The 19,795-nt window shown below is 44.7% G+C and overlaps 1 protein-coding gene across 3 annotated transcripts in view; it reads right to left on the bottom strand.

The window, feature by feature from the left end:
• nos1apa (nitric oxide synthase 1 (neuronal) adaptor protein a) overlaps positions 1 to 19,795 on the bottom strand; it is a 210,436-nt gene that overhangs the window by 111,518 nt on the left and 79,123 nt on the right. For 2 of the 3 annotated variants that reach the window (XM_083767702.1, XM_083767703.1), the window contains exon 4: positions 19,265 to 19,323. In XM_083767702.1, the coding sequence (XP_083623828.1) occupies positions 19,265 to 19,323 (59 nt within the window). The remainder of the gene's footprint in view (positions 1 to 19,264; positions 19,324 to 19,795) is intronic. The other variant, XM_083767704.1, reaches the window with a different exon arrangement.

Raw genomic sequence — 19,795 nt, 5'->3', positions numbered from 1 at the left:
AGGTTGGTGCCTTGCATGGTTTCCTCCGGCATTGGTGTGTGAATGTGTGTGTGTGAATGGGTGAATGTAATGCACAAGCCATGTAAAGCGCCTATATAAATGCACCATTCACCACACACACCAACACATGTATCCATGACCACAGCAGTGTTGCACTTTCGATGTCTAAGGAGGAGCTGCATACTTGCATATACTCGAACAAACAGTTAAAAGTTGATACTGTTTTGTGCGTGTGTGTGTGTGTGTGTGTGTGTGTGTGTGTGTGTGTGTGTGTGTGTGTGTGCACGTGCGTGCGTGCGTGCGTGTGTGTGTGTGTGCGTGCGTGCGTGTGCCAGCTTGTGTATTTTCAATTTATATTTAGCATCATGCTCTAGGATATAATAAAAAAAGACGAAACATTCTTGCATTAATATGATCTCGGAGCATTTGACATCCTGTTATTGGAAATCTATAAGAGGCCACTGCTAACAGCTCAGTAACACTATCCCCAGGTGGGATATCGTCTGAACGTGACCCTGAAAACTGAACCCAAGGATACTTGGAGGGGACAAAGACAGCCCACATCAGTCTATTGAGTCAGGGCGCCGCTGCTTCCTGGAAGGGCATTCTCTGGCCTCGCATCATTTCCTATGTGAGGAAATCCATCCATCCGGGAGGGAGGGTGTCCTTGTGGCTCGGCAGGCTGCGCTGCATATAGGCTATACCTATACCACATACCGCAATGTAATGCTTATGGAAGTGGGCAGTGGTGGATAGTAACCAAGTACCTTAACCCATTTTGACCTGAGATCAGATTCTAAAAATGTCTTCTACATCCTGACAGTTTTCAGAAAAAGCTATGTGTCTATGTCAGTCGTTAAAAATAGCAGATCTACAAGCTCATAGCGCGCCATAGCTAAAGCATAACATAATGCTTAAAACACCAAAGGGGGTTCCCGCCCAAAGTACCTTAAAAGGCCACTTCACCCCTTTTGCAAACAGATCTTATTTTAATGATTTTTAAGGCACAACTTCAACACTTTCTTGGGGTTTTCATGTTTGTAATATGCGTTTTCTAGATATTTTAGTCATGCTTGTGCATGTTCATCATAGATATATAGTATATAAGAAAGTCTCTCCCCATGCCTTCGGCCTGGTGGAGACAAAAAATATTTCTCATGTCAGAGTGAAGCTGGCAATGTTGACGCAGTTAAAGGGTCATCCGCACCCAGAATGATAACGATACCGATGAATGAACAACACAATCGAAGAGCAGGGAGACAACCTTCAACCACTGCAACTGTACTATTTATATTGTATCACCTCTATGATATACTATTGATTGCAATAAGAGCATCAATAAGAGCACACAAATCTGTATGATGGAATGCCAAGGGTGAGCCAGAAAATAGCAGCCAGGAGAATGGGACTTGCAGGACACTGCCAAAGACACCAAGAGCTGCCAGCCAGCAAACTGGTGCTGTGGGAACCAACACACAGGCATCGATCACGAGGACGTCCCACATTAACATACGTGGATGTACTCAAGAACGACGCAGAAGTGCAAAGTACCAACGAACTGGCCAGATGTATGGAGAACCGGGATGACTGGAAACGACGATGGAAGGGCTCGTCTGAGGACGACCTAGAGAGATTGCAATGAGATAGATTCTGATGGATGACAGACAACCCTTCTTGATCACCTTACTGTCACGCTCAGTCCATCATGGCTCCAGGATATTCCATCCTTGAAAACCTTTGTATTTATTCACCGAAGACAAAATGTGCCCAGTGTGATGGAAAGGTTATGCTAGGCCACACCACCAGTGCATGTACAGTAATACATACTGTATACGGCAATGCCTGGACTGGCCTTGACTTGAAAAGTTGAAGGATTACCAACAGCAAATTACTTTCTTTCTTACATTCAAGAACGTACAATACGTTTCCGGGGCCGCTTCAAGGTTTAGAAAGTACAGTATACACAGTGGTTGTGAGAAACAAAAACAAACCTCTCAGACCCCTCGGAAAAAGAAGCCCAGTGACTGTATATGTTATGACGTTGTGGAGTAGGAAGGAAGGAAGGCCGGCCGGCGGTCAGCCAGGCACGGAGGAAGGAAAGCAAGGTGGAAAGGTACGACTGGAGGAAACTGGACAGGACTTATAAAGTGGAGAGAAGAAAGGCAGCAACAAAGAGGAAAAGGGAGGGAGTAAGATCTAACGTCGCTGTAGGGAAGACAGAGAGAGAGAGAGATAGAGAAACTGGTCTGCTGGGAGGTGAATTGGAGGCTAGAAGGATAGAAGTGCATAGTGCTGCATGTTTAATCAACACGGGTCCAAGACACCGTCGCATGCTGTAATTTACACCCAGGTTGACCCAATTTAATTTGCTTTGTAGAATTGTTATAACGTTAAAATGTCATCTTGAGCTTGAAGGCAAAACCAACTCGGAAAGTACACATACGTGTGTGTGTGTGCGTACAATCGTACATCTGCATTTTTAATTAAAGACAAAAGTGGGGAATACAGGGCTCTATTTGTCTGTCTGGACCCAAAGCCTGAGAAAAGCAGAGGATCAGTGACAACAACAACAACAGCAGCGAACCTAAACAAAAAACCTGCAGCAGCAATACATCACCCAGACTGAACAAGACATGTCTACCAGCCGCATTAGGAAGGAGGAGATAAATCGGGGGAACGAATGAAACGGTGGAAGAAAAAGGAGAAAAGGACGGATGAGACCGAAAAACACAAGTCGTACATCACGGCTACGCAGTGTTAAATGGATACCAGCAGGGCTATTAAGACAAGACTGAGGAAAAGGGAAGCAGCACACAGTCAAATCTGGAGTGCTCATTTAACCCATTTTGGCCTGATGTCGAAATAAAAAAGATTTTAAATAGCAGGCCTACAAGCTTGTAGATCTGCTATTTTTCAATAGCTAAATTATAACAATGTTTAAAACACCAAAAGGGGTTCCCGCCCAAAATGGGTTGGTTAAAGGTTTCATGACATTCATTTTCATTTATTTTAATTTTTTCCTTTTCCTTTTTTATGAGATCAATTACACCCAAACAACCTGAACTTTGAACATTCAGCGGATTTCCTGTGGTATGGTGGTATTTTCTGTGTGTTCTGAAGCCTTTTGAGCTGCAATGAAAACAGGCAAACAGGCCTCAACAGTGACATCTGCTGGCAAATTCCTATGTCATAATATGGGATTTGTGGACTCTTACCTCACAGTCCACAGGCCAATCAGAGCACTTGTTTGAGCCAGAAAACCCCCAGACCACAGAAAATCTACGTAATGTTAACATTGTGAATGTTAACATTTGTTTGAAATGTACCCATTCTACATACTGAGAAATAAAAAAAAATCAATCAATCAATAGAACTGCCGGGAGACTAAGGTGTCAGGGCTGGTCCTCTCATCTGCACCACAGTTGTGTGTGAGGGCTTCTAATTAAGTCTCCTCTGATCCACTACTCCTCAAAACACAAACGTCCTAAACTGTTCTTGCTCGAGACTCAAAAAGAGAAATTAGACGTCTCCCCAGGACCCTATAGTGAAACTGGATCTACACGCTCACAACAAAAAGTACAGCAGATCTACAAGCTCACAATTGTGTCATGAGAAATGGGCCTGCAACCATTAAAACATTGCTCCAATACTTACAATTTAACTTACTGTGAACGCGACATCTCTATATCCCACATGTGTATTCAGACCCATGGGTGAATCACTCCAAAGGCGTGTGCTGGATGTGAGTCTGCATGTCTGCTGAGGCTTACTTAGCCTCGGAAACCCAGACGTTTTATTTAAGGCTTACTTAACACTGTGGGAGATGTGTGTTTCTAGAAGCAAAGCCCGAGGTACACAAAACACTCAAAAGTTAGCTTTAAAAAAAAAGGAAGAAATCTTTGGGTATGCCGCAAATCCTCCGTTTTGTGTGTGTGTGTGTGTGTGTGTGTGTGTGTGTGTGCGCGCATGTGCGTGTGTTCGTTCTTATTTATGTCCCACTGTATCTACAAAGGGTTCCTCCATGGTGAAACGTAGGGTTTATACTCAAAACAGCTTGAAGGGAAACTGCATGCTTTCAAAATGTGTTGCTTTTCAACTATGAATTGCACTGTGTGCATGTTATGGTCCCAAATGCACGTGTGCATGTGCGTAGCGTACGCCGCCCGTATGTGTGTATATGTACAGTGAGCCTACAGTACATCTTACCAGCTCATCCCAAGTGACTGTACTATATGGAAAACCCCAATAGTACAAAGATAATTGCCAAGAGGAAGTGGAAGTGTTTAGTAAAATTGACTGTACAGTCATTTGCACACAGTCAGGTAGGGTTACAGAACACACTGCCATATAACCACTTGCATCTGTATCTTGTGCCCATTATTTTCCTCGAAAACACACAAACACACACACACACACACACACACACACACACACACACACACACACACACACACACACACACACACACACACACACACAGTAACACATAAAAAAGGTGCACACACATAAGTATAAGCAGTGAAGCAAAAGACTGAGGAGGGAGAGATAGAAGGGAACAGATTGAGATGCAGAAAGAGAGGAGAGGACCAGAGAGACAATCCATTTTTTTTGTTTCTTTATCCGTGCATCAGTATGTTGACGCTTTGGCAATGTTATCCCGCATACAAAGTTTGTTGTATTAAACTGATCTGAAGTACCAGAGGGAGGAAGATGGCGATGGGGCAGACCAAGAGAAATAATAAAATCGAAGTAAAATGAAGTAAGTGGTGCAACTCCGTGTGGGGGTCCCCGGGGGGGACAGAGTTACCATGTGGGGGTCCCTCTACTGTACTGTACTGCACTGTACTGCACTGCACTGCACTGGCACACCCGAAATCACCATATACAGTTAATATGTGCGTATGTGTTTGTGTGTGTGTTAGGTTGCGCACAGGTGGTGAAAAACAACCATGCTTTTTTCGTGCTCAGACGCACCCAGCCCCACACAGTCACTTAAGGAAGTGGTTGCACCACTTAAAAATAAATCTATTTGGTTAAATTCAATGGAGCTCTCTACAACAGTTTAATAAGAGGATGAATAGAGGATGGGAACCTCATAACAAACCAAAAGAATGGAAATAAGGCTCCTCTCTGAAACATTTTTACGCAAATTGACAATATTGAACAAATCAATGTTCAATCAGCATGTTGCAGAGTGCATGATGAGCTGTGACCAGCTCTCAATTTGAGAGAAACATTGGATAGACAGACTGACAGGAATTATACTGGCTTGCGCTAGCTGAGTGGCAAATAGGTGCCTCTCCAATATTTCTGATTTTTTTTTAATATACAGAGACAGTCATGGCGGCAAGACTAACTGTTCAGGAGAGGAGACAAACAGATTATTTATTTTAGTGTAATGTTAGGTCACATTCATACCAGAGAGCTTTGCTGCGATTAAAACGAATCCTGCTGCGCATTGTCAGAAAGTGCGCTTCGTTTGGCAGGTGTGAAGGCTCATTCGAATCCTAATGCGCAGCAAAGAACCGCATTTTACTCCGCCCAAAAACGTGGGTTTCGCTTCGTTTCGAATCGCACTTGACTACGATTCGGTGCAGGTGTGAATGCAATCCGCAGTAAATAAAGGAAATTAAGCAAACATAATGTGGCGGGTGAGGAGCTGAACACAGTTGGAGACGGAGAAGGCATATTTTACGCAGCGCAAAGATGTCCCGTTACTGTGGATAGACGTGGTCGATTAAGGAGACTGAAGCCCTGATCGAAATGAGGACGTGTACATTAATCAATTGCTTAAGAAAACACATAAAAACACTGCAGTGTATTATAGCCTACATAATATTCTGTCTGTCTGTCTGTCTGTCTGTCTGTGCGTGCCGTAAACATGGAGTGCTGTCACTGTGTGGGACTGGGGAGTTATATCAGTGCGCTCATGCAGCGCTGTGCCTCCATGCCCAAAAGAACAGTGTGTGGCGGTTGCGTGCATAGATCTAGAGAGAGAGGGGGGGGGGGGTCCCAGGCGGCACGACACATGCACGTTATGAGTGTAATTTTATCACCATAGATTTCACTGTGTAGGCTATAGTTTATGAATGGAACACATTGATAAAGGTCCCCCCTGCTGCGTTTCCAATTGCTGCGAATGACAGTGTGAAGGCAAACCGCAGCCAATTAAATATGCAAGAATCCAATTTCCCCAACCCATACGGATCTGAGTCTACCGAAGTATTAGGTGAGAATCTGACCTTAGATAGAATCCACAGAAGTGAAGCTTTCAAGCCTGTTTTCTCAACTCGCCATGTTCTGCAAAACTGGTGGGTCAAACTGAACAACCAATGTCAATTTGAAGCTATGATTCTGTGTTTTCATATGACATGAAAAAGAAAAAATATTATCTCAATGGGACATTGTATAACATGACCTTCTGACAGCAGAAACTACTAGGCAACTTCAGTTTCACTTTGGCATGTCACACAATTACAGACGTGAAGATTGGGTCAACTTATGTTCTGTACAAGCTACCGTGAATAAGAATAGGAAAATAAAACAAAAAAATGTCAAATATAAATTGTGTACTAAGAAAACTAAAGCCAGAGAAGAGTAGTTACAGTAACTCTTGTGCAAGTAAGGGACTTCATTCTCATAGCAGCAGATATCAAATATGTATGAAGTGTGTGGGAATATATGGGAGTATATACTCACAGGAATATAAAATATGAGCTTATGACTAACATGGAAAGGGCTCAGTGCCTGCCAGCAGTGTGGCAGTGATAGTTGGAACATTACCCGATAGCGTTTGTGAATCATGGAGTTATAAACTATAGCAAGCAGAGCAGAGGTCAGCGGGACTTTGCTCTTTCATGAACTCAGAGCAGCTGAAACGATGAGGCCCCGCTGTTTTACAAACGTTTTGTCTGTGCAGTCATATTCACAGCAGGGGGGTAGCAAGGCGGGCCTTATTGCGGGGGAAGACACAGTCGGGGGTTCTCTGGTGCCAGTGTTTAAGTCTGGCTCATGTTATTTTTCACAACATTTGGGCAGCAGTCCAGCACTGTACTAAAACAGAGCAGTCGCCGGTTGGAATGTGGAGTTTTATCTCCTGGAATAGATACAGGACATTGTTCTCCTGTGTTTCGGTTTTCATACTTTTTTTTTCTAATACAACCCGACACGTTTGAGAAAAAGGTTTTCTGATTCCATTGAATAGAATAAAATAAGTACTTTGTTGAAAGTAACCTGTTGCTCCTGAAAGACTTCCAGCAATGTGTTAGCCATGGGCTTATTATGCTAATGTTTCAATTCTATATTTGGCACCTCATTATTTCTTGGCATGAAAGTGGTTCTTTTGAGATATCCTAATGCTGTGGTGTTCCTGTGGGAGAAGAGAGTATTGAATTCAACTGGACAGTCCAAACAGAAGAAGAAAAGCGCCCTGCTTAGATAGAGATTGCATAGGAATAAATTAGGTTCTGAGGCAGTTACGATCTATCTGGGCTGTACATTTCAATCTAGGACCTGTGTGTGTCACTGTGTGTGTGTGTGTGTGTGTGTGTGTGTGTGTGTGTGTGTGTGTGTGTGTGTGTGTGTGTGTGTGTGTGTGTGTGTGTGTGTGTGTGTGTGTGCGCGCGCACCCTCTATCAGTGACTGTGTTCCTTATCGCAGTGTATCAGGGTGTGCTTCGACTGCACAATCAAAAGATTGATAGTAATTGACTGTGTGCAAAGCCTTCACTAGTAGTGCCACGCACGCACGCACCCACACACACACGCACGGGAAGCAGCCAAAAGCCTCCGAGCTAACATACTGTAGTGTGGGCAGGCTGCTACAGAGTGCATGAGAGTAATTCGTTAAAAATGACATTCATGGATGCATACAGTAAATGTGTGTGACGTGTGTGTACACAAATTCTTGGGTAAAATCTCACTCTCACCAGTCACACACAGACACACCTTCTCTTTGACCTCACACTGACTCTTCCAGAAGGCAGCCGGGAGGCTTATCGTGCGTCTGTCAAGCTGTTTACTGGGCAGCCTAGTGAGCTAGAGTAGACTGGCCGAGCCTACAGTACACAGACAGACAGACAGACAGACAGACAGTATCACACTAAAAGCAGAAGGAAGGGGCCAGACAGCCAGCCTGCAGAATTACAGCAATCAGCCAGGCCTCCGAAGGGGAAATAACACTTCAAATAACATATGGTCTAAAGCAGCCACATTGTAAAATGTAAACCATCTGGAAATGTCAACTCTCGCCCCCAAAATCGTAAAGCGGAGAGCTGAGCCTTGAACCTGCTCAGCAGCATGCAAGCGTCCGATGATGTTTCATAGGAAACGTGTGTGTCATGTGTGTCCCATGTCCTTGGCAGTTCAAAGTGACTATCGATTGAGATACTCTTTACGCTTCGTCTGCTTTCTTGGGAGCAGAAAACCTAAGAGGGAAGCGTTTCATATTCCACAATACTTTGCAATTCGTTTTGAATGAATCCATTGCACCAATGTGGTAAAAACTGAAAAACCCTGCCCTTACAGTATCTTACTGACAAAACATTGTCACCACTATTCAGGTGACTTAGGTGGATAACAAACAATTTAAGACTTAAATGTACTTAAATGCCTGATTCAAAACAATGCTGGTTATGTAAATAAATAGTTTCCACTTTCCACCCCAATCATGTCAAGGCTGCGTTTCATGATGTCCTGGGGTTTTTCACTGGTTCAGAAATGTGTGCGCTTCATTGTGTGTGTGTGTGTGTGTGTGTGTGTGTGTGTGTGTGTGTGTGTGTGTGTGTGTGTGCACGCTTGTTGATCCAGAGAATTAAATATATTCCTGATATATTCCGTATTGAGCCAATCTGCTGGTTATGCCCCGAGGCTCTATAAAGAGGGCAGCTGTAATGAAACACCCACAACGTTACTCTGACTGCGTGTGTGTGTGTGTGTGTGTGTGTGTGTGTGTGTGTGTGTGTGTGTGTGTGTGTGTGTGTGTGTGTGTGTGTGTGTGTGTGTGTGTGTGTGTGTGTGTGTGTGTGCGTGCACGCGTGTGCGTGCGTGCGAGCGACGTTCATGCATGCACACACAGTGCATGCACGAACGAACAGTAAAATGCTTGTGCTTCTACTGTAACACCCCACCTCTACTGATATTTCCTGAATGGTGATACAGTATCTGTACAGTGTATCAGTTGCAGTGAACAGTTCCTGTAATCTCATCTCTGTCGCCTGGCATGTCTACAACAATATGAACCTTCTCACACAAAGATCACTCTGTCTGAGATCTTTAGAAGCAATCTACTACTGTGTGTAAAAAGTGCAGGACTCTTCGATTGAAGGGTTATATTGTAATGGTGGTGCTGTGCGTGCGTGCGTTCTCAAGTCAAATGAAACTTTATTAAGCTTATGTAGCTTATGAGCTTGTTGCCGTTAGTACAGTTACAGTAGAGCAGATGCAGTCAGATTGGTCTAAGGTCTAAGTTGTCAAATTAAGCAATGGAACACAAGAAAAGATAAATGGTGCATTCATATAGCGCTGTTATCCAAAGCAATTTGCATAGACTGTGCATTACATTCACACATGCACCGATGGCGGGGGAAACCATGCAAGGCACCAACCTGCAGCAATTAGGGGTTCAGTGTGATCCTCAATTAAGGACACTTATACACTACCTCTGGGGGAGCCTGGGACCGAAATGGGAACCTCACGTTCCCATCCAGCCACTCTACCATTGCCGCCCAAGGCCACACAAGAGTGTAAAGGGCGAGGTCGCTTCTCGCCCTCAGGGCGTCTTACTGTGAATTTGAATAACATGATTACAGTAATCTTATTTATTAAAACACACAACCTTGAATGTGCAGTTGCTTTCATACAACAGACGGCTCTACAGTACACAGCTTGCTTCATAATGTGAATTTAACACTGCAATTCTTCACATTTTGAAGAAGAATTACTTCTGTTGTTAATTTACTCCTAGCTGTGAATTTGCTATACCTGTGATGTTTTAGCAAATAATGTAACACACGCCCGCTCTCTGCCAATCATGGTGGCTCAGCCAGTCAGCGTGCAGAGTGGACCGACGAAAACTAAATAAAAAAAACAAGCTACGATGACAAGACTGAATCTCGTGACAATTTTGTCAACCTTAAGGCTCATACAGGTGACCACCGAAGTACAACATGACGTCACGAGCCATGGTGAAGAGCAAACCACCGCCATGCACCTCTCCAGCCCTTCTCTCTGTTTTTACTCACCACCGCTCAACGTTATTTCAGCTCCGGTGGTCAGCTCACCACCGGAGCGGTGGTCACCTCACCACCGAAAATCCAGACTACGAATAGGCCTTTAGTTTCGGATCGGTACCCAGGCTTTCATTTTCGTTCGCAATCTGTGTATAAGCTCTGTGTACACCTCCATACATGTGTCCTACAGGTGGTCTGTATTGTGTGCGTGTGCGTGCAAGCGCATGTGTGATAAGGTGTTTTTTCCGTCCCTGACAGTTTCCTTACAGTGCTGGTGTTTCATAATGTGCTGGCGGTCAGCAGATGTGACTGAGTTTCCAGCCCTCGACAACCATAGGCCCACAACATGCCCCGCTTCTCCAGTTCAAAGAGAATACCCATGTGGGTGATTTCTATAGACCTCCGGCTGAATCCTTCCAAAAAGATTAGCCACGCGTTGTCCATTTGCAGAGCGCCATAGGGAAAACCCACTGGGGAGCGTTTACAACAGTCCAAGACAGAAATACTCCTCTTTGATGTGCAGTCTGTGCTCTGCCTCTGGGGAGCTGGCTGAGCACACTGCATGTTAACACGTTAGCATTTGTAATATGGAACACGGCACTGCGTTTGGACTCTCACGCCCCGTCCGCTTATACGGCCTCTGGAAGTTCTTACGTAAGGCAGGGCTGATACCAAATGGATATCATGCTTATGTCTTTCTCTCATTATTACGTAAGGCAGGGCTGATACCAAATGGATATCATGCTTATGTCTTTCTCTCATTTTTTTTTTTTTTACTTTGATACTTTGTTTTGTTTTCTTATCCCTTTAGCTGTAGGCTACTTACTGTATCCTGTGCTTCAGATACTGACTGAAACACACAAAGAAAAGGAAAAAATACCTCTTAAGCCTTATTCAAGAATGGTCAAAAACTTCCGATCTGCAAGCTGTGTGTGTGTGTGTGTGTGTGTGTGTGTGTGTGTGTGTGTGTGTGTGTGTGTGTGTGTTTCAGTTTCGACCACAGTGGTGCAATGGCAATTGATTCATTCAAAACTAATTGCAAAGTATAAATATATAAAACGGTTACCTCTTGGTGTTTCTGCTCCCAAGAAAGCAGACGAAGCGTATAAGAGTATCTCAATCGATAGTCACTTTGAACTGCCTCTTTGATTCAAGGAAACGATTCGCACTCGCAGACACGGAATATGCACTTTTTATGTCCGAGAGCAACACGATGAATTCCTGAGTGTTCAAACGGGAAGACTTCTGAATTCATCCATGTGTTTCTATTGTTATGTTTTGCAGAAGATACTAATAATCTTGACCTGAATGGTTGGTTTGTATTAAATCCACAAAATCCTAAACGTGTGGTGTGTGTGTGTGTGCGCACACGCTATATATGAGTGGGCATTTTTTACCAAATGTGGTACACAGAAGTTTGTATGGTTTGGTCGCCTAGAACTGAGAGAGAGAGAGAGAGAGAGAGAGAGCTGAAACTCCACGTTAAGGTCAGATTCTCACCTAATACTTCGGTAGACTCAGATCCGTATGGGTTGGGGAAATTGGATTCTTGCATATTTAATTGGCTGCGGTTTGCCTTCACACTGTCATTCGCAGCAATTGGAAACGCAGCAGGGGGGACCTTTATCAATGTGTTCCATTCATAAACTATAGCCTACACAGTGAAATCTATGGTGATAAAATTACACTCATAACGTGCATGTGTCGTGCCGCCTGGGACCCCCCCCCCCCCTCTCTCTCTCTCTACGCACGCATGCAGCCGCCACACACTGTTCTTTTGGGCATGCAGCACAGCGCTGCATGAGCGCACTGATGTAACTCCCCAGTCCCACACAGTGACAGCACTCCATGTTTACGGCACGCACAGACAGACAGACAGACAGACAGACAGAATATTATGTAGGCTATAATACACTGTCACTGCAGTGTTTTTATGTGTTTTCTTAAGCAATTGATTAATGTACACGTCCTCATTTCGATCAGGGCTTCAGTCTCCTTATTCGACCACGTCTATCCACAGTAACGGGACATCCAACTGTGTTCAGCTCCTCACCCGCCACATTATGTTTGCTTCATTTCCTTTATTTACTGCGGATTGCATTCACACCTGCACCGAATCGTAGTCAAGTGCGATTCGAAGCGAAGCGAAACCCACGTTTTTGGGCGGAGTAAAATGCGGTTATTTGCTGCGCATTAGGATTCGAATGAGCCTTCACACCTGCCAAACGAAGCAAACTTTCTGACAATGCGCAGCAGGATTCGTTTTAATCGCAGCAAAGCTCTCTGGTATGAATGTGACCTAAGTCATGGTAGACTTGGAACAGCTCTATGATGAGGCTGAATGAGGAATTCTCACAAAGCTCTGTGAGCGACACCTGATGGACATCATGTTGGAAGCTGTCAAATGCTCCCCAGGTCATCCTTTAGAAGGCAGCCTTTCCAGTCAAGACTCAGCAATGCTTACTACCTTCTATGATCACATCAGCTACTGACCCTTCCGCAATAACCCAAGACTCCACACAGAGGTCCCTCAACCCTGCATCTTGTAATCAATTCCCTAAAATGCAAAGTAGATCGCAAATGGTGTGGAACTCCCCCCCATCACAGATGACATTACTGTTACCTTGACATACTAGATTACACACGCAGATTATTGTCTCCACCAGGCCGAAGGCATGGGGAGAGAGTATGTTTTGCACTCCGTCCGTCCGTCCGTGTGTCCGTCCGTCCGTCCGTGACAAGCTAATCTCGGCCACCGTTAACCCGGTCGATGCCACATTTTGCACACACACTCCCTGGATGCCAACGATGAACCTCTGCCCCAAAATTTCCAGAACGGCCTGTTATAGCGCCACCAGGAGGCCGCTTTGTGCAAAACAAGTTTTTGCACAGTACACCTACAGATTTTGTCCAAAAATCCCGCAAATCGTTACACAGTATCTCCATAGTCATGTGCTCAAGACGGATGTGTCTGATATTTCATATTCCATCCTAATTGGCTTAACATTGGCTTTCAAATTTTGCAGGATTGGCCTGTTTTGAACAAAAAACCTCAAATCATGAACACAGCGTGCAATTTCACGTGAAATCTTTCACGCACTTTCCTACTAGGCTGAGGAATATAGCCCACCCATTTCACATTGCCCTGTTATAGCGCCACCAACAGGTGGATTGTGCATGCGTGCCATCAACACGGATCTGCACCATTTCCCATATTCCATCCTGATTGGCAAAGATTGGAACAAACAAACAAAAAACATGTTTATATTACTCCTAAATATTCCTATCCTCCTGGTGGAGACCTGTGCCCAGAAGGGCACTTTTTCTAGTTGTCTTTCTTTTCTTTGTTTGTGTGTGTTCAAATGGCTTTTATTTACAGGGAAGGAGTAGTCCGCAAACAGTCTTTGTACCAACGGTTTTTATTTTGTTAAAACACCATTTAACTCAGGACACGACGTTTCGGCCGTGAACGGCCTGGGCCTTCATCAGGTGATGTTGTCACCTGATGAAGGCCGTTCAACGTCGTGTTATGAGTTAAATGGTGTTTTAACAAAATAAACACCGGACTACTCCTTCTCTGTATCCCTCTGTCCAGCACCAGCAAAGAACAGGATGTGCGCAAGCCTCCTGCTTTTTAAACCAGATGGCTTCGTTACCTTTACAAATGTGTTACTTGTCTTCAAGATTAAATATGATATTGACAGTTTGTGTGCTTTTTCGAAACAATGAATATGCTAAGGGCAACAAAAGTAGCCTAAATGTCCAATAAATATGACAAGCTACTCTTTAGCTATTACTTGTATCGACTCAATAAGCAATTTGGTATGTAAGATGTTGCCCACTGAAATGGCACCGATATCTGGTCTAGGCCTATAAGTGCTTACAATAAACACCCTGGTCAAATTCATCTTTCTGACAGAATAATTTCCAAAGCCTGAGCTCCCAAATGGGCTACTTGTGGAACGTCTGAGCCGTATGCGTCTCAATGAGAAATGTAGGAGTCATTATATGTACGTACATACTAAGTAAGTACCGTCTATGTGTCGACAACAGAACCGTATTCTCTACTCTTCATCTCCCATCTCCCTGGTATAAGCAGCAACACAGCACCATATATAGTACAGCCGTCGCCCCCCCACCTGCTGGAAGCGCGTCCATGTGTGCCAGCCAGGAGCTAGGCTGGACTGACTGGGGGGACCTCCACCCCAGGCCGGTAACGTGCTGTCGACTATACCCAGCGTTAGGTCTGTGCCACCAGGGACACAGTACCCAAACACACCGCTGCCACCGACGTAGCCTCGGGACCTATACTGTAAATCCTATGGCACGCACGTTACCAGTCGGCTAAAGAGCCATGGTCTGATAGGCAAGCAGCACCGTGTAGCCTCCATTAGGAGTACATCCACTACACTGCTAGCTTTGAAATGCAGAACTGCGACTGCATCTGCATGTATATGCCTATGTGTTGGAGTGTGCATGTGTGGTGTGCACGTTAGTGTGTCTGCTGGCAATTATGTATTTGTGTGAACTACCGTGTGTACATAATACATTGCACTGCATTTCTCAATATTTATCTCTGGACAGTCTCATTGTCGGAGCCTCCAACTCTCTACATGTGCTGTGTGTGTGTGTGTTTGTGTGTGTGTGTGCCAAGCTGCCAGCGTGCATGTGTTCATATAAGACCTTTACGCCATTCTGTCATCACACAGACATATAGGCCTTGTTTCAGTCCATCCATTTGGCTCAAGGATAATCCTCTGACTTGGACTAAAGCCACGGTCTCTTGCTAGCATGTGTGCTCACTCACAGGTGCACATAAGAACACACTTACTCTCTCTCTCTCACACACACACACACACACACACACACACACACGCACACACGCACACACGTGTGGTGGGGAGAATGTACGTTATTAAAAACATAGATCCATCTCTTGATATTAGCACCAGAGAGAGAGATGCGTCACCACCATAGACACATACACAACAACTAATACAACCTATCCACACCAAAACACAGACAGAGAAACTCATTAATCTCACCTACTGTATACGGATACACACACTGGTCCTGATTCTTCAAAAACGAAATGCGCCAGAGTGTAACGGTGGCGGAAACAGATATCGTATTTATCCGTCCGATCAAGCTAAGTTGAGATGACGTGTTATTCAGAGAGTGGTGTGTACCACAGGTTCGCAGGCGTATCGCAGGTGTATGTCATACTGAATGCAGCGGGTGCAAAGTGATCGGAAAAGCAACCGACAACCTCATCTGCATAGATCCACGCCCCATATCGTACCATAAAAGGCTTCAAGCATGACTCAGCAGACAGCAGTTTGTCTGAGATCCGTCTGTCAAAAAAAGAAAAAAGGCTTTGCAGCCGCAGACTATATAGCGGCTTCACAAATTACAATAAAAATGATTGCTGGAAAGAAATTACAGCCGCGGTCACTGCTATGAATATAGCCCGCACTCTATTAATTTAATAATTCTACACATGTAGGAGCAGGACAGTTAGGGCTTTTATGTTATGTCGTTTTTGCACCATTGTATATTACCACTGTAGGCTACTATATATGTACAAACCACTGGCGTAACATAAGGGGGTGCAGCCAGTGCAGTGCACTGGGGCCCAGCGCCCCCTAGGGGCCCATGAAGGGGGAAGAAGAAGAGAAGAAAACGAGTCAGGACGAGACGACGGTGAAAGGCAAGCCTGGTTTCAGAGGCTATCGGTCGCAGGAAGAGTAACACCAAGGATAAGTCAGCGATGTCACTGACTGACTGGTTTATAAACAGCTTCAAGTCCATAATACTTCCCTGTTGCATAACAGTGACATCACTGTCCTCTCCTTGTTATCTTTACCACCTTGTTTCACAGTCTATCTATGCCTCTATGGTGTGTATACTGTGTTCATGGCGCGCTGTCTGTGCCTGTCGTCAGCACAACAGGCTCAGCTGTAGACTATTTTGTCACGTTCCGTCGCGCTAATGAAACACTAGATGGGAATCATGGGATTATTATGTCATGTCAGCAGTCAGCACTATCAGAAGATAACCAAGGTAAAGTAATCTGTCACTCTGCAAGTTTAACTAAAGTTTGTCCAAAGTAATTTCTGATAGCCAGGCTGCAGCCCTGCAGTCCTACAGATTGATTGAAAGTGAAACATGCAAATACATACATACAGATTGAATTAATATTTATATATCAGATCGCATCACAACCCCCCCCCCCCCATGCCACAGATTTTGGGAGGCCCACACAAGATATCTGCACTGGGGCCCACTGTGGCCCAGTTACGCCACTGGTACAAACTATGTACAACGGTGCGTGCTCCGCTGAAGCAATATAATTATAATTTATTTAATTAAGTTCTGGACCAAGGCGGGTGCTCACTCACACCTTTGCAGAGGTAAAACATATCCGACATTTAAAATATCGGATATATGTCAATGCAAAAGAGAGAGAGAGAGAGAGAGAGAGAGAGAGAGAGAGAGGAGAGAGAGAGGGAGGGGGGCATGGGCCCTCGACACTGGTTTGCGCGATAAAGAACAGTAGCCGATACATTCATAAGTGAATAATTATAGGCCTACCTCGTAGGCCTGGGATCCTCTTGTCTGAAGAAATTATAATCCAGTGAGTTTATCCAGTGAGTTAAACTATTCTGTGTGTGGCATCCATGCATGTGATCAATATCAATAATATACATTATTATAAAGTCTGCCCGTCATGTTTGTGAACAAGTGCGAGTGCAGGTGAGCTGGCTTAAAACTATGATATGACTGGCCGACTTTCAAACACGCTGATGCCATTCATTAGGCTAATGTGGTCTTCTACACCCCCCCCCCCCCCACACACACACACACACACACACACACACACACACACACACACACACACACACACACGCACACACACACACCGACAGTCAGAGAACTGACTCACTAACTATACAACACTAACCAGGCCTATGTTCTTATTATAATTGTGAGTTTGTTTTTTAACATGCAGCGAGTCCGCGAGAGCCGATCTACAAGCTCACAACGCGTTGCACTGCGAGTAGAAAGCTGTCAAGTGAGCAGCCCCAATCGCGCATGATAGAAATATCCTAATGCATGCATTAAAGGCATACAAGTGCACTCGGCTTTTATATATATATATATATATATAGGCTATCATTTTTTTATGACCAATATGTTGGGGACACATGCCTACATATTTTATCTGAGATTTGGGAACAATTTATTGATTCAGCATGAAGACTAAAGCCTTCTGAATAAATCTATACGCAAGTGTATGGTTCCGAAAATTTCTCCGCCACCTAAAGAGGTGGCGGAGGATTTAGCGGAATTTCCGACAAACCAAAGGCAGCGTCAAGTTCACGGCCATTTTCATGAATTCCAAATTAATGTGGGAAATCCACGTAAATGCCTTTCCGCTAGCGTCACGTCAATATATAAGCGGAAGCGCGTTGAAGAATCAGGCCCAATGTGTGTACAGTATAATCTGGACGTGCAAACTAGAATCTCTAAAACCATTTGACACAACAAGCAGTCTAACTCACTATGGGTTCAATGGCCCTAAACATTGGTTTGTGTAATTGAATATGCAACCTCTACACAGGAACATCATGGAGAGGTCAGAACAACCATCACTTCATGCACAGTTTCACTTTTATAGTCCTAATTTCCCATATAAGGAGGCGTATAAGCTTCATCAAATGAGCTGTGTCCACACACGCTGTTATGCAATGGTGAAAACGAGGGTGAAAACGAGGTCTTTGATTTTCAAGTGGCTTCAAGTTGAAGAGTGACGTTCCAGGATGATTTGTACCAAATTTCACGCTTGTATCACCTTGTGAAATGGGCTATATGCAGCCAACACTTCCGCGTTCAGCTTCCTTGGTCTCAATTGCGCATGTTTCTTTTCTTCCAGGGAGCAACATGGAGTCCACCGTGCGGTCTTCGCTTCCCGTCTTCTTTTTTTTTAATATATATATTTTTTTATCCCACGATTTTGTAACCCATTTTTCACCCCTGTGTCAATCATCTAATGTGATCCTGGGCTCTACACACCCTCCACCAACCTAGTCCCCATATATGGGGACATGGGGAGAGCAACGGACTTGAACTCATGCTTCCTTCATGCCTGAGTGTCCAAGTTGCTCCTTTACACCTGACAGGGGGGAGTTTCCCTGGTTGGACGTAGCGCGTGGAAGGAACACGTTATTCCAACCAGTTCCTTTCCCCTCCATCAGGCGCCCCGGCTGGCCAGGGGGAGGCAGTTTAGTGACCAGGATTACTGCATGTTTTTTGTGAGGGTACCTACCCTAAGGGACACGGGGAGAACATGCAAACTCCACACAGAAAGGCCCCTTCGCCAACCCCGCCTTCGGGTATGGGCACTGATGACGCGGAGGAGGAAACACGCCGCCAGCACCCACAGCGTCCCGAGCGGGAATCGAACCCAGGACCTTCTAGCTGTGAGGCGACAGCACTACCAACTGTGCCACCGTGCCCTCTTCCTGTCTTCTTTTAATAGTCCTTGGTTTACGGCCCGACAAACTCCCCCATTTTCTCAGAATCTACGCTGCCTCTGCGCAGATTGATCATAACGGCAATGTTCTGTCCTATTTTCTGACTTCTCGGTTAGAATAGTAACGCTTCTAAAAAGAGATCAGACTTACGTTAGCTGGTTTTGGGGGGAAAATGGAAGGCTGGGGTTTTCAGAGTAAAATCGCCCATATCTGCTTGGCGCTCTAGCGCCTTTATTCTGAGAGATTGTGACGGCACCAGAAGTGTTTCAGGTCGTCCAATGATCCCTGGGTCGGTGGTTTGAATCCCGGCACCTCCTGTCCACATGTGGAAGTGCCCTTAGGGCAAGACACTGAACCCCACATTGCCTGTGTGAGGACGCTGGCGTTGACTGTTCGCCGCTTCACCTCCCAATGTATGAAGGAATGAACCATTGTTAAGTGCTTTGAGCACTTGGAAAAGCGCTATAAAAATGCAATTCATTATAAACAGCTTCCTTACCTATAAATGGGGTCCTGCATCACCATCATCTTGCTCTCATCCCATGTCCACTCCTTCTTCTGTGGAAACAAATAAAACACCAGTGAGTGACCAATGTGACCATCAACCTTTTTAAACACATGAAACCTAGACAGTTCCATAGCTCTACAAACGACGCATTGTCAACTATTGCAGTTTGTGTGTGTTTGTGTGTGTGTGTGTGTGGGGGGGGGGGGCAAGAACAGACCCCTGAGGAATCCCAGTCAATGAAGTTTCAAGGATCGCCAGTTTAAAGGTATATTCAGTGATTTCACTTAATTCAAATATCACTTATTTTTTTGTTTTGTTGTGATAATCCTCCCTACTATAGAGTGTGCTGGCCATATAAGGAGTTCCTCCCTGTCCCCAGTTAACCCCTGGGGGTCAAAAAACCTTAGGTTTCGTTTTTGACTCTCTATCCTGATTGGACGAAAGGCTGGGTCCCACAGCCAAAAACGAAACCTAAGGTTTTTTGAGTGAAATCACTGAATATACCTTTAATATGCATTAGAC

This window comes from Protomyctophum parallelum (genome assembly GCF_964188405.1).
Source record: "Protomyctophum parallelum genome assembly, chromosome: 6".
NCBI lineage: Eukaryota > Metazoa > Chordata > Actinopteri > Myctophiformes > Myctophidae > Protomyctophum > Protomyctophum parallelum.
The sequence above is the reverse complement of the archived record's forward strand: the minus strand, read 5'-3'. Positions and strand labels throughout refer to the sequence as shown.